Source organism: Meles meles, chromosome 18 (genome assembly GCF_922984935.1).
Source record: "Meles meles chromosome 18, mMelMel3.1 paternal haplotype, whole genome shotgun sequence".
In the NCBI taxonomy this organism is placed as follows: domain Eukaryota; kingdom Metazoa; phylum Chordata; class Mammalia; order Carnivora; family Mustelidae; genus Meles; species Meles meles.
This window is the reverse complement of record NC_060083.1, coordinates 44,808,610-44,823,727: the sequence shown is the minus strand read 5'-3', so window position 1 is coordinate 44,823,727 and position 15,118 is coordinate 44,808,610. Positions and strand designations below refer to the sequence as shown.

Below are 15,118 nucleotides of genomic sequence, written 5' to 3'. Positions count from 1 at the left end.
GCAAAACTCATTTGGGTGGCTCAGTGGGTTAAAGCCTCTGCCTTTCGCTCAGGTCATGATCCCAGGGTCCTGGGATCCAGCCCCGCATCGGGCTCTCTGCTTGGCAGGGAGCCTGCTTCCTCCTCTCTCTCTCTCTCTGCCTGCCTTTCTCCGTACTTGTGATCTCTGTCTGTCAAATAAATAAATAAACATACATAACAGATGGGGTATGCTCGGCATTACTGCCTAAAATCCTAAAAGTCCTAAATTTTGAAACATCTGGAGTCTTCAGACTTTATTATTAGCTGATTCAAGAGAGCAGGAAGTTAATTTTAACATCTAATCCGTTTAACGTTTTAAGGTACTGATTACAGTTCGTAACTTGCCTTTCTTATCTACACTCTCCAGTTAGGTAGCACTAGTGACCTGTAGTTACTGAGTGCATGTGATTATTGAGCACTGAGATGTGGCTACGGCATGCTGAGATGTGCTTTAAATGCAAAATACACATCAGCTTTCGAAAATTTTGTGCGGAAAAAATCTCACTCATCTTTGCATTCTTTATTACACATTGACATAATATTCTGGATCTGCTGCTTTCAATATAACATTAGCATATGGGGCTTGCACTAATTTCTATTGGGCAGCCCTGCCGTCTATCCAAATAGGTACCATCCAGCCGAGAATGCACAGGGCCAAACTGCTTTGACAAGTTCAGGTCGCGGGTAGTTTTGTTTTATTTTGTCTTCTGGTCCTTTTCAAAGTCTTCGCACAGTTGGTAGGCACCCCAGAACACTTGCAAATCGCGTTTGCGGTAAATTTGTCCAAGCCACACCCCGTCCTTTGTCCTTTTGCTTCTGCGCAGAAGAGACGCGCCCGCAGTGAAGATTGTCCCACGCGGCTCTCCGTCGGCCCGCCGGCGTTCCAGTGTGTGCAACTCCCCGCGTCCTGGGAGACGGTGGCAATGGCGTTCCGGTGTCAGCGGGACAGCTACGCCCGCGAGGTACGGCTGGCTGGGCGAGGGCGCGTGGGGCGGTGCGGGAGGAGGGCGCCGCGTGGAGCAGGGTGCTGAGGGAGACTCAGTCCCAGTGGCCTGAGGGCTGGGGTCGGGCTTATTTTTTGTCCCTCTCTGTGTAGTTCACCACCACCGTGGTCTCCTGCAGCCCCGCCGAGCTGAAGACCGAAGGAAGCAACGGCAGGAAAGAAGTGTTGAGTGGCTTTCATGTGGTGCTGGAAGACACACTGCTTTTCCCCGAGGGCGGGGGACAGGTACCAGCCCCGCGCCTCATCCCGATCCCTTCCCAGGAAGCCCCTTATTCCTTTCTGCTCAGGTGGGAAACGCCCTCCTGCCCCTCTACCCTAACCGTGATGCAGGTTGAAGTTCGTTCAGTTCCGGTCATTTGTTCACCCAACAGATGTTTGTTGGGTTGTAACGTATGCTGTGTGCTTATTTCAGGGAGTAAGGATAAGGAGTGGACAAGGTAGCATGTGTACATATGTAGAATACTTATGGGAGAAGACAGACGAAGTGGTAAATAGATAAAATAGCATGCCCAGTATAGTAAGTGCTATAAAGAAATTTAAAGCTTGAGGGAAAGACAGTGCTGGGATGTTCTCCTAGGTAGGGGGGCAAGTTATTTCATAGACCTAAGTGAAGTGAGGGGCTAAGCCATTGCAATTACCTCCTGGGGCTGGTGGGGAAGCGGGAAATATATCCAGGCAGCAAGAATAGCAAGTGCAAAGGAACTAGGCATTAGCTTAGGATGTGTGCCAGGGACCAGAAAAGATTCCCCCAAGGGAGCACAGCAGAAGATGGACTTATCGGTGCTGTGATAGGGTAGGAACAAGGTCCAGTGTGAACACGGGAAAGGGGGGTAATAGCAGCAAAAAGGTGGGCATTATGGAAGAGGCTTTTCCAGCAGGGATAACAGCACAGACACAGGCAAGGAAGCCAGAAGGAATCTGACATGTGTAGCTAACTGCATCGTTGAGTGTAGTTGGAGCCTGTGGTGTGTATTGATGGCAGGCTGGAGATGACCTTGGGAAGGTAAATTGGAGCCAGTTCAGAGGGACTTGAAGGGTGTGTTAAGGTGTGTGGACTTCATTCGAGAAGCTGTGGTGAGGGGCGTCTGGGTGGCACAGTCCGTTAAGCATTCGACTCTTGGTTTTGGCTCAGGTCGTTATCTGTGTCGTGGGATCGAGCCCCGCATTGGGCTCTGCGCTCAGCACGGAGTCTGAGATTCTCTCTGCCTCTGCCTCTCCTACTCCTGCTCTCGCTCTCTCAAATAAAAAAAATAAATCTTAAAAAAAAAAAAAGCTCTGGTGAGCCATGGAGGTACTTATGCAAAGAAGTGATACAAGGGGGGCGCCTGGGTGGCTCAGTGGATTAAGCCGCTGCCTTCGGCTCAGGTCATGATCTCAGGGTCCTGGGATCGAGCCCCGCATCGGGCTCTCTGCTCTGCGGGGAGCCTGCTTCCTTCTCTCTCTCTGCCTGCCTCTCTGCGTACTTGTGATCTCTCTCTCTGTCAAATAAATAAATAAAATCTTTAAAAAAAAAAAAAAAAGAAGTGATACAAGGGAACATGTTTAGTAAACTTGATAGTGAGAAAGTTCCGATGTCATATGGGTGTTATCATTATTATAGAGATTTTCTGCTGAAGGAAGAGCTGTGACCTCAGGCAACTACAGGAGGACTCACTTTATACTTTTCTTTCAAGAAGTCTTCCCTGATTCCTTGAGACTATTAGGTCTCTTTCCTCTGAGCTCTAGAACAGTGTACCTTTTAAAAAATATATATTTTATGTATTTATTTGACAGAGATCACAGGTAGAGAGATAGACAGAAAGAGAGGAGGAAGCAGGCTCCCCGCTGAGCAGAGAGCCCCATGTGGGGCTTGATCCCCGGACCCCAGGATCATGACCTGAGCCAAAGGCAGAGGCTTTAACCCACAGAGCACCCAGGTGTCCATGTACTTTTTACACCGTGGCTTGTCGTGGATCATATTGCAGTGACCTGTGTGTATGTCTACTCTTTTCCAGACTCTGAAGTTCCATGAGGGGCCTGGTCTTGTTTACATTGTATTCTTGGTAGCAGTGTCTTGTAAGCAGTTGGCACTAGATATTTTTTTTTAAATGAATGAATTTTTTTTTTTTTTAAGTGAACTCTACGTGCTGCATGGGGCTCAAACTCACGACCCCAAGATCAAGAGGCACGGGTTCCACTGACTGAGCCAGCCAGGGGTCCCTGAAATGAGAGAATTTTTTTTTTTAATATTTTATTTATTTGACAGAGAGAAATCACAACTAGGCAGAGAGGCAGGCAGAGAGAGAGGAGGAAGCAGGCTCCCCGCGGAGCAGAGAGCCTGATGCGGGGCTCGATCCCAGGACCCTGGGATCATGACCTGAGCTGAAGGCAGAGGCTTTAACCCACTGAGCCACCCAGGCGCCCCATGAGTGAATGTTTTTGAATCTTTTTTTTTTTTTTTTTTGACAGAGAGGTCACAAGTAGGCAGAGAGGCAGGCAGAGAGAGAGGGAGAAACAGGCTCCCCACTGAGCAGAAAGCCTGATGCGGGGCTCGATCCCAGGACCCTGAGATCATGACCAGAGCCGAAGGCAGAGGGTTAAACCACTGAGCCACCCAGGCGCCCCTTGAATCTAATTCTAATAGTAGTACCAAGGATGGAGGGGAGGGAGGGAGGAAAATTCAAACCATTTTAGAAACTATTGAAGAATAAGAATCTAAATTAAGGCAGTGATAGTGATGATTAAGATTTTACTAAAATCTTCATTGCTGTAAGTTAATAATCTTTGTTTCAATTCTGTTATTTTGTTCTGAAGAACCATATGTATGGGTGTTCAGGGTAAAGAGAACAGAGTCTCTCATGGAACAAAGTGGACCACCTCACTTGCCATTGCCTCTTCTCCTTTAGGGAATCTCAAATTCCAGGAGTGTTTCTCACACACTTTCCCTAGAGGGTGTTTGTATCCAGGAGTTAAGGTGAGCTCTGCCTCCCGCCACTGATTAGCTTTATGTCTTTCCCCAGCCTGATGACCACGGTACAATCAATGACATCTCTGTGCTGCGAGTGACCCGCCGGGGGGCCCAGGCTGATCATTTCACACAGACACCGCTGGCCCCCGGGACTGAGGTCCAGGTCCGGGTGGACTGGGAGCGGAGGTTTGACCACATGCAGCAGCATTCGGGTAGGTGGGGCAGCGTGGGGCAGGAAGGCTGGTTGCCGTGTGTGGGGATGCCGTGATGACTGAGATTTGGTTTGGGTTCTCTAGGAGGTAACCTTTTGTAAAGGACAGACGTTTAGAATCAGCTCCCATTCAGGCAGGATATGATAAGTGGTATAAAAACAACATGAACAGGGGCACCTGGGTGGCTCAGTCAGTTAAACGACTGCCTTTGGTTGAGGTCATGATCCCAGGGTCCTGGGATTGAGCCGCGCATTGGGCTCCCTGCTCAGTGGGGAACCTGCTTCTCCCTTTCCTGCTCTCCCTGATTATGCTCTGTGTCAAATAAATAAATAAAATTCTTCAACAACAACGTGAACAATTAAAGTATTAGAATAACTCCTAGATTTAAGTATTACCAATATCCCACTTGTTATCTTTATCTGAGTATCTCCTGGGCTTCTTAAATTTAGTGTGTCTGAAATGGACTTAAAAAGGCATCTTTTCCCCCAGACCTGATCTTCCATTAGCACCCACCTGGTTGCTTGAATCCTGAAAGTCAGTGTGGGTACCTCTTTGGGGATAGCCAGTCACGGAGTCCTGTTACTTCATCTTCTAAAAACACCTCTTTGCTTCCTTCCATGTCAGTGCAGTCGTCCTGTTCCCGGCTCTCAGTGTTTCTCCCCTGGACCTCTGACATAGGTCATTTATGAAATGGTATCATAAAGCTTCTTGTAGAGTTCTCATGAGGATTTTTTTCTTTTTCTTTTTCTCTCTTTTTAAACATTTTTATTTATTTGTCAGAGTGCAAGCAGGGCGAGCAGCAGGCAGAGGGAGAAGCAGGCTCCCCGCTGAGCAGGGAGCCCAGTGCAGGTCACGATCCCAGGACCCTGGGATCATGACCAGAGGCAGACCCTTAACTGACTGAGCCACCCAGGTGCCCCGTCATGAGGATTTTCATATTTATTTATTCATTTGTTAATTATTTTTAGAGATCGTGCAGGAGGGAGAGAGAATCTTAATTAAGCAGACTCCATGTATAGTGGAGCCTGGTGTGGGGTTCGATCCCATAACCCCGAGATCATGACCGAAGCGGAGACCAAGAGTCAGATGCTTAAGTGACTGAGCCAGCCAGGTGTCCCCTCATGAGGATTTTCAGTGAAATATCTGTCAAGAGTATAAGCCAGTGCTCGGCAGGTCTTTAGCCGAGAGTGTCTGTGATGATACTGTGGGGCTATGTGGCCGGCTACGCGGCTCACTGTTCCATGTCTTTCGCTCTTTCGGCTCAGGGCAGCATCTCATCACAGCCGTTGCTGACCATCTCTTTGGGTTGAAGACCACATCATGGTGAGCAGGGGGCACAAGACTAACCATAGGTCGCAGGTCCCCAGCTTCCAGCTCCTTTCCCAGTAGTGGGTTAGTGGGTAGGGGGAGAAAAGACAACGTAGCATTCACCATCTGCTATATTCACCTCTTCCCTTTACCTAGGGAAGTGGGTGCCCTTGTGTGCCTCAGGGGACATGCTTGGATGGGAGAAGGAAAGAACGTGCAGTTGGGAGCCCAGAGACCTAGGGGGTGAATTTTGGCTACACGATCTTGCTCACATTCCTTCTTAGCCCTCACCTGTGAAAAGGAAATGACAGTCTCTACCTTGCGGCTTCTTGTGAGCATTAAATAAGATAATTTATAGAAACCTTCTCCGGAAACCGTCTTATGTTATTGTCGTCATCCTCAGCATCCGGTGACCACCCCACTTCTTCTGGCAGGGAGTTAGGGCGAGTCCGGAGTGTGATTGAACTGGACAGCCCCTCTGTGACTGCGGAGCAGGTGGCTGCCATCGAGCAGAGCGTCAATGAAAAAATCAGGGCCCGGCTGCCTGTGAACGTGCGAGAGCTGAGCCTGGATGACCCGGAGGTGGAGCAGGTGAGGGAGAGCCAATCGGGCAGCGTCTGTAGAACGGCCCTCTGAGGGCCCCCCCCTCAGAAGTCAGATGCCCCTTCTCCCTCTGTGTTCCAGGTGAGGGGCCGGGGTTTGCCGGACGATCATGCGGGGCCCGTTCGAGTTGTTACCATCGAGAGTGTTGATGCCAACATGTGCTGTGGAACCCATGTCAGCAATCTCAGTGACCTTCAGGTAGGCGAGGAAGGACTCCTGAGTGGGAGGGAGGATGTTGGGGAAGTAGGGATCACGACCAGCTGGGAGTGATCGAGGGGGACAGTGGAGGAGGCCTTGGTGAAGTCACTCCTTTCTTGCTTCTGAGCTGGGGGCAGGTGTAGGGAGCTCCTACCCTCAGGTCTCACTCCTGCTGCGGTTCATGCATGTGGCGTGCTCCCACCCTTGCCTCGTGTAGGTCATTAAAATTCTGGGCACCGAGAAAGGGAAAAAGAACAAGACCAACCTGGTGTTTCTGGCCGGGAACCGGGTGCTGAAGTGGATGGAGAGAAGCCACGGAAGTGAAAAAGCACTGACTGCGCTGCTGAAGTACGGTCCCTGCCCCCTGCCCCCTACCCCCCTGCCCCTCCTCCCTGCCCCCTGCCCTGGCTCCCTGCCCCTGCCCTGTCCCCATGTCTGAGGTCCTGCATGCCCCAAGCTCAGCTTTCCACCTGTTCGGGAAGACCATAATCTCTAATCACAGTGGGGTGAGATGCCGTCATAAGCCATCAAGCACTTTGGGCGGGAGTCAGACCCACACAAAATGACTTGTTCTTTTCTATCTTCTTTCTCAGTTGCTTAGGAATGTCCCCGGGTCCCCATCTGGAGGGAGGTGCACTGTCAAGAAGGGCCTCATGGATTTACGCCTCGCACCACAAGTCTTTTGGAAAGCTGGGCGGGTGACCAGGCGCCTTTCCCTTGCAGGTGTGGAGCGGAGGATCACGTGGAAGCCGTGAAGAAGCTCCAGAACTCGACCAAGCTCTTGCAAAAGGTGACTTACTCCTCAGAGGGTGCAGAGGGCAGTGGCTCTGCCTGGAGTAGGCTCCCCAGGCCTGAGCCCTCGGCTCAGCCAGCTGTGGGGCTTAGCAGAGTGGGAGGGAGGGGAGAGCCAAGTGGCAGGAAGATGGTGAGCTCGCCTGGTAATCCTTCTATCCGCTGAGTGATGGCGTCTGTTTCAGAACAACCTGAATCTACTCAGAGACCTCGCCGTGCACGTGGCCCACAGTCTCCGGAACAGTCCGGACTGGGGCGGTGTGGTCACATTACACAGGTGAGAGACGAGGCGCGGGAGCGCTGGGCTCGGGGCTCAGCCTCTCCCCTGTGTGCTGTGCATCATGGGAGGCGGGTTGCCCACTGGTTTCTCCAGACTGAGCAGACCCTAGGAGATGCGTTACCTTCCAGTCTACCTCTATCCTCCAGACGTCCTGGGTTCGATAAGAGCATCTTCCCAGCAGTGCTGTGACTGTAACTTTCACCACCAGGTTCCTTCACCCCCTTCACCGTCTACCAGCTCTCTCCTTCCCTGGGTGATCTGGTTTGAGAGAGGCACACACAAGTGCAAAACAAGCTGTGAGCTGCTGAGAAGGCCTTGTTGCTGGCCGTCAGCCGCACTCTCAGTCCTCGCTAAGGGAGTCTGGGACTTTGCACAGACAGCAGCAAGGCCAGCCTCGTGAGGAGGAGCGGGGCTCTGTGCGATTTCCCAGCTCCCGCTCCAAGCCGGCTCTCATGTCTGTGTCCTTTGTTGTAGGAAGGAGGGTGATTCTGAGTTCATGAATATCATTGCCAATGAGATTGGGTCAGAGGTAAGAGGAGCGTGAGATTCTCTGTCTATCCTTAAGTGGAGACTAAGTGAGGGACATTAGTTTAGCTAAGTCCTTCACATGAACACATAAAGGGCAGGGAATAGAAGTTCATTCGGTACAAGTTGTTGTTGTTCTTGTTATTTTTAGCTTTTTAGCACTAGCTAAAGCCAAGCTCTGTTTTAGGTGCTGAGTTGGATCTAGGATATTGACTTTTCTGGGGCTGCAACAGTTACCAGCTTCTGAGTTTCTCTTACCAGAGCTGGAACTCCTCCAAGCCACACAGATCGATGTGTGTCCAAGGCCTGGTTTTAGAAGTGATGGGGCTGGTGAGGCCCTTCGAGGGCCATCCCTTCTATTTTCCTTTGCCTCTGGCTTCAAGGGCCCCTGTCCATCCTGACAGTCACAACTTCGTGATTTCCCAGTCTCTCTCTCTCTCTTTTTTTTTGAGATTTTATTTATTTATTTGACAGAGATCACAAGTAGGCAGAGAGGCAGGCGGGGCAAACAGACTCCCCACTGAGCAGAGAGCCCAATGTGTGGGTCGATTCCATGACCCCGAGATCATGACGTTAGCCGAAGGCAGTTGCTTAACCCACTGAGCCACCCAGACGCCCCTCCCAGTCTCTCTTTTACATTTACTCCAAAAAAACCCACTTTTTGGGGTCCTTGTTCCAGGCCAAACAGTGTGTATGTTTCTTGTCATAATTCCGTGTAGAGTGTACTGATTCTCAGGGAGCTCACTCTGGAGTCTGGGAGGCAAACGTGTATGTCCACATACTGAGGGTGGTCAGTGCTAGGGGTGGAGGAGCAGGTCACCTGAAAGAGTGGGGAGGCCCCAGGGCAGGGCGCTGGAGAACTGCTTAGTGGTCCTCACTCAGACAGACATGGGAGCAAAGGCTTCCAGGCAGAGGGAAATAGGGAGCTTTAGTCAGTGGCAGGCACGGGTTGCATGGGGGAAGGCGGTGGCCAAGCTGCAAGGGTAGGTGGGAGTCAGGTCACAAAAGGCATTTAGCACCTGACCGTGGTCAGCAGCCTTTTGCCTCCCCCAACTTCTTGATGTTTAATCCAAGTTCCCATAGTTGTTGTTGAAGTTTCTTGGCCCTGGTGGGCCAGAGTACAGGGGCTGCATCATCACTCATCAGAACATCCCTCATGGTTCACAGGCGAAAATTTGATCTTGATACTGAGGAGAGGGCAGGGTTTAAGGGGATTGACCCCACTTTCTTAGGTATCAAGGCTTATCTCCTTATCTCACCTTGTAGGAGACCCTCCTGTTCTTAACTGTGGGCGATGAGAAAGGTGCTGGGCTCTTCTTACTGGCAGGGCCAGCCGAGGCCGTGGAGACGCTGGGCCCCAGGTAATCTGTGGACTGCCTGCACTGACTGGTAGGGGAAGCCTTTGCCGGACGAAAAGGACCACCACCCCTGTGATCGCATTTTGATTTACATCACGGGCATGGGAGGTGGGCCAAGTGGGAATAAACGCCTGCCGTCATTCCTAATTTTGCAGGTAAGGGATAGCAGAGGTTCAGTGGCAGAACTGAGACTCAGACTTTGGTGTTTTGTTTTGTTTTGTTTTGTTTTTAAAGATTTTATTTATTTATTTGACAGAGAGAGAGATCACAAGTAGGCAGAGAGGCAGGCAGAGAGAGAGGAGGAAGCAGGCTCCCCGCGGAGCAGAGAGCCTGATGCGGGGCTCGATCCCAGGACCCTGAGATCATGACCTGAGCCGAAGGCAGCGGCTTAATCCACTGAGCCACCCAGGCGCCCCCAGACTTTGGTGTTTTTAAGATTTTATTTATTTATTTGACAAAGAGGTAGAGATCACAAGTAGGCAGAGAGGCAGGCAAAGGTGGGGGGGAGGAAGCAGGCTCCCCGCTGAGCAGGGAGCCCAAATCGGGGCTTGATCCAGGATCCTGAGGTCATGACCTGAGCGGAAGGCAGAGGCTTAACCCACTGAGCCACCCAGGCGCTCCCCAAAATTAGGGTTTTAAGATAAAATAAAAATAGGCATTGATCTAGTTGTTGTGGAAAAATTAGAACTTTGTTGGATTTCTGTACCTTCATACTGTTGTTTGTTTACTTTAAATTAGATACAGAGGTGTAGTGTCCCACACTCCTTCTGGTGTTGAGGGTTTTCCAAGTCCCAATTGGCTATGGTGAATATATGTTCAAAGGAGAACATAAGAATATATGTCTCTCTCCCTATTTATTTATAAGATTTTACTTGAGAGAAAAGTAGAAGACGAGCAAGGAGGGGAGGAGCAGAGGGAGGGGGAGAAGCAGGTACCACTGAGCAGGGACCCTGGCATGGGCTCGATGCCAGGACCCTGAGATCATGACCTGAGCCGAAGGCAGTTGCTTAACCGACTGAGCCACCTGGGCACCCCAGGGAAAGGTCAGAATTTAAAGCACAGGTCCCTGACAGGCAGGCAGGTGTGGCCTGTAGACTGGTTTGGCCTGTGTACTATTTTAAATTTTCAAAATCAATTATTTCGTTTTTAAATTGGATTTGTATATGAAAATACAGAGTTCTAGCTTTTCTCAGAAAAGACAAGAAGGCCCACTCTGGCGACACTGGGCCCGCATCCCCGCGTGGCAGTAGCTGCCAGGAAGGGGGTGGTGGCGCCCTCTTTAGACAGGACGGGCTGCAGTCTCCCCTTCTCCACACCGCCAGCTGCTGCACTGCTATGTTTGTGTCCGCAGCCCCTTACCTCTGGTGGACACTCGCCTGACTCTCTGGAGGTTCCCATAATTAATCTAGCGTGCCCCCCACCCGTTTCTAGATACTTCCGTTGTGTTTTTTTAAACACCCGGAACAAGTACTAGTTCATTTTCTGTTCCCCCAGTTACTCACTCTTACAGTAAACATCAGTACTTCTGTATCTGCACACGTGCAAGTGTTGTTTTTTTTAAAGATTTTATTTATTTATTTGACAGACAAAGATCACAAGTAGGCAGAAAGGCAGGCAGAGAGAGAGGAAAAAGCAGGCTCCCTGCTGAGCAGAGAGCCTGATCCCAGGATGCTGGGATCCTGACCTGAGCCGAAGGCAGAGGCTTTAACCCACTGAGCCACCCAGGCGCCCCTGTGCAAGTGTTTTTAAGAAGGATTTCTAGAAGCGTCTGTTCTTCCTTTCCCTTCCCTCGGCCCTGGGGAAAAGACTTGGGGCTGCCTTTGTTTTTTTTTTTTTCTGCCTTTGATTTTTCTGTGGCTTTTCCCCTCGAAGACGTCTTCCCTGACTGTGTCTCTGCTCCCCAGGGTGGCTGAGGTTCTGGAGGGCAAAGGAGCTGGGAAGAAAGGCCGCTTCCAGGGCAAGGCCACCAGGATGAGCCGGCGGGGAGAGGTGCAGGCTCTCCTCCAGGACTATATCAGCACTCAGAGCGCGGAGGAGTGAGGAGTTGGTCCCTGGGGCTTCTGCCATTGAGAACAGGCCTCCTGTGACCACAGAAAGAGTCTCTTGGACAATAAAATAGTTTGACTTGAAATGGTTGTGGTACCACACGCATATGACTGGTGTATGCAGTATTCTGCGCGGTGTGTATGCAGTCAGTATCTGTAAATAAGCAGCTTTCTCATTGGGCCCCTGTTAGGCATAACCTCCAGCAGGGAGCATTATGGGGATGAAGGGTACTGATTTTTCTAAAGCAGCTGCAACTTTTCTTCCTGTGGAAACGTAACTTCCCAAGGGGAGGGCCAGCCAGTCTGGAGGCCGAGGGCTTCAGTTCATTCAGATCTCGTTTTGTTGTCTGTATTTTCCTAGTCCTGTGCTTGAGAACTAAAGAGCATCCGTGACTTTGCAAATAGGTCAAGAGGCCCTAGAAATACAGGAGAAGGAGACTCCATGCCTGCTACTGTGGCGGAGAAGGGATGGAGAGAGGTGTGGAAGACCAACCGAAAGAGAGCTGGTGTCAGGCCAATGAGCCTTTTAGAGTCATCGTGAGAGCTCAAGAGCGGCCTGTAATGATCAGAGGGAGACAAAGTAGTTCTAGATTTGTGTGCATCTAACAACAGCCTCAGAATACGTAAAGCAGAAATTAACCCCTAAGAGAAGGAGCATGAATTCACACTCGGTGGAAGATTTAAACCGATCTTTGAGGACTGATGGGACAAGAGGAAGCATGACCTCAAGGTTAAGAGCGTAGACATTGGGGTTTCATAGACCCGAGTGGAAATCCTGGCTCTGTGCACCCATGGGTGGTAAAACTAGAAAAGAAAGCAAAGAGGTGATTCATTTTAAAAGGACGGCATTTACCTCTGGGGGAAAGGCGTGAAACAGGATGGAGAAGGGACCCAAGACGGGTGGGAGGGGGGGTTTCTGGGGTGCTGGCAGTGTTCTGTGTCCTTGAACTTGGTGGAATTTACATAGCTGTTGGCTTTATAGTTACTCATTATACTGTTTTATTCCACAACGTTCTCTTTCACCATCTAGGAATTCAGCAACAACAATAACAAATCTGGGTTCTGTCACTTGTTTGCCTTGGAACATGTTTTTGTTTTTTCAGCCTTCAGTTTGGTCCCCAGCAAAGTGGCCATCGTGGCAGCACTTCCATGCTCTGGGGTGTGGGGGAGTAACACATTCAGCTGTAAGTGGGGGAGCCACTTTATTCCCCGAGATGACGTGAGAACACTTAATTTTTGATTGCCTGGATGTTTTGTTCCTCTTTACCTGCAAACTGAGTGTTGTTTGTAAGTACACTGGGCCCCTGGGTTGATACAGCTCTGGTGGGGAATCATTTTCTCTCAGGTCAAGTCCCCCTGAGGAGAGCTGACTGGGTCCACTCAGTCTTCTCCTGAAGAGAATGAAGCTGAGATGGCTCTCTGGTAAGCTCAAAAGTCACAAGGCAGAATACTTGTCAGGACGGGAGTCCAGTCTCAGGACTTCAGCCAGAGTTAGGTGGGTTAGAGCCCGGATGCACAGGGGTGGAGGTGGGGCAGAAGGATGGGGAATTTGAGTTTCTGAGGCAAAATTTAGGCACTGACACTGCATCAGTAGGTTGCCTTGGAGTATGGAAGGGATCCTCAAGAGATTTTTTTTTTTAATTTTTAAAAAGATTTTAAAGAGTTTTTTTTTTTTTTTAAAGATGTTACTTTTAAGTAATCTCTACACCCAATGTGGGGCTTGAACTCACAACCCCGAGATCAAGAGTTGTGTGCTCTACCAACTGGTCTAGCCAAGGCCCCAAGAAATTTTTTTTTTTAAGATTCTATTTATTCATTCGACAGACAGAGATCACAAGTAGACATAGAAGCAGGGAGAGAGGAGGAAGCAGGCTCCCTGCTGAGCAGAGAGCCCGATGTGAGGCTAGATCCCAGGACCCTGGGATCATGACCTGAACTGAAGTCAAAAGCTTTAACCCACTGAGCCACCCAGGCGCCCCTCAAGAGATTTTTTTTTTTTTTAAGATTTTATTTATTTGACAGAGATCCCAAGTAGGCAGAGAGGCAGGTAGAGAGAGAGAGAGAGAGAGGAGGAAGCAGGCTCTCCGTGGAGCAGAGAGCCCGATGCGGGGCTCGATCCCAGGACCCTGGGATCATGACCTGAGCCGAAGGCAGAGGCTTTAACCCACTGAGCCACCCAGGCACCCCCCAAGAGATTTTTTAAATGTATTTTTAGTCTTCCTCCAACCCTGCCCCCGACTCACCCTGTTTCCCTTGCCACAGACAACCACTGTTACCAATCTCTGATGTATCCTCTGGTGGTATTTTTTCACAGCTGTGCACAAATCATCTCTCTTTTGAAACATGGCAGCACAGTCCTTGGCAACTTGCTTTTCTCAGTTAAATGAGTGCCACGTTTTCAGAGAAAATTATGGTTTAAAGGTCATGCAGTACAAAATAGATTCATTGGTGGGAGATGGGGATGTGATATTCACCTGACAGAAGATTCCTTACTTGGACCTTCAACAGAGACCCATTTGAATTCATTTTCGTGTGTGTGTGTGTGTGTGTGTGTGAGAGAGAGAGAGAGAGAGAGAGAGAGCGTGCGCAAGCAAGAGAGAGAGAGAGCTCTCCTTGTCCTCTGTTTCTGCTTCGTCAGGGTGTAATGAAAGAGCAGTGGGCTGGAGGCCACCCTTGCTGGCCATCACTCAGGTAGGTTCCGCTCACAAAGACCTGGAGTAACCATTTCATTTATGACCCAAACTCAGACACCTCTCAGGGCAAAAAGGGTGTCCCAGAACCACAGTCACAAACCAGGATAATCTCAGGAAAACCTGCTGATCTCCCTGCCGAGACTCTCCCTGAGCTCTAGCTTCTTGACTTGAAAATAGGGACATGAACACGGCATCCTAAGAAAGAAGGAATTTTCTGGAATAACTCAAATAGGAAAATACAGGGTCGGTTGTCTCTTGTGAGGTTCTGAAAACAAAGTAGAATGGGTTTATTCATTTATGAGAGGAACAAATGAGCACAAGCAGAATGACAGGTATTAGCACAAAATATGGTAGTTTTACCTACACACACACGGATCATATACTCAGGAACATTGCTGTAACCCACTTTTACGGTGTAGAAATCGTAAGAAGGGGCCCCTTCTTAAGTCGTACGACTTAGGTGCCCGTGAGTTGCTGGAGACACACATGTCGTGGCTCACACCCAGGTGAGGGGCTCCCGTGTGATTGTCCGGGCACGTGTAGGTTCTGGGTCAGATGTTAGTACAGAAAAACAAAAGACATCAGATGAGAGACGCGGAGACAGACTGAATTCGGGAGGGCACTGTGCCCACATGTCCTGGATCCCACCCCACCCTCTAGCCCTGAGTGGAAACCAGGGAGTCAGCCAAGCTATGCTGGAATGCCAGGTCTTTTCCTTAATAACTCAAACTCCTGGGCTTCCCTGGGAAAACAGATGGCCCCACATACCCCAGTGAAAAACCCTCTTGCAGAAAGCTTCTGTGTCTCCCATTCCTTTCCTGAATTAGATCCAAACGGTGACTCAAATGTCCTCAATGGAGGGCAACCAAGGCTATTCGGGAAAGAGTGATGGAGAAATTTCCTTCTTTTTCCAGAAAGGTTTGTACCTTCTGTGCAGACGACAGCCGGCAGAGGGCCAGGCTCTCAACAACTTGAAGGAAGGAGAGCGGGGCCCGTGTCTGGAGCAAAGAGGCTCCCACAGGGACGGCCTTCTCTCTTTCTTGTCCTTTCATCAACTCCCTGCAGAAGTACCCTGCTGTCAGGGCGTGCTGGGAAGTAGCCCTCTCCGTCCTCAGACAACTTCAAAGCCAAGGT

General features: G+C 50.0%; 1 protein-coding gene across 1 annotated transcript; it reads left to right on the top strand.

The window, feature by feature from the left end:
• The first annotated feature begins 728 nt into the window (after window positions 1-728).
• Window positions 729-11,399, top strand: AARSD1 (alanyl-tRNA synthetase domain containing 1). Its single transcript, XM_045985086.1, has 12 exons — window positions 729-982; window positions 1,117-1,248; window positions 4,023-4,182; window positions 5,448-5,505; window positions 5,925-6,081; window positions 6,175-6,291; window positions 6,509-6,639; window positions 7,015-7,081; window positions 7,269-7,360; window positions 7,838-7,892; window positions 9,155-9,249; window positions 11,151-11,399. Exons 1-12 carry the CDS (start codon window positions 944-946, stop codon window positions 11,284-11,286), a joined length of 1,239 nt encoding a protein of 412 aa, XP_045841042.1. The 5' UTR covers window positions 729-943; the 3' UTR covers window positions 11,287-11,399.
• The last annotated feature ends 3,719 nt before the right edge of the window (window positions 11,400-15,118 follow it).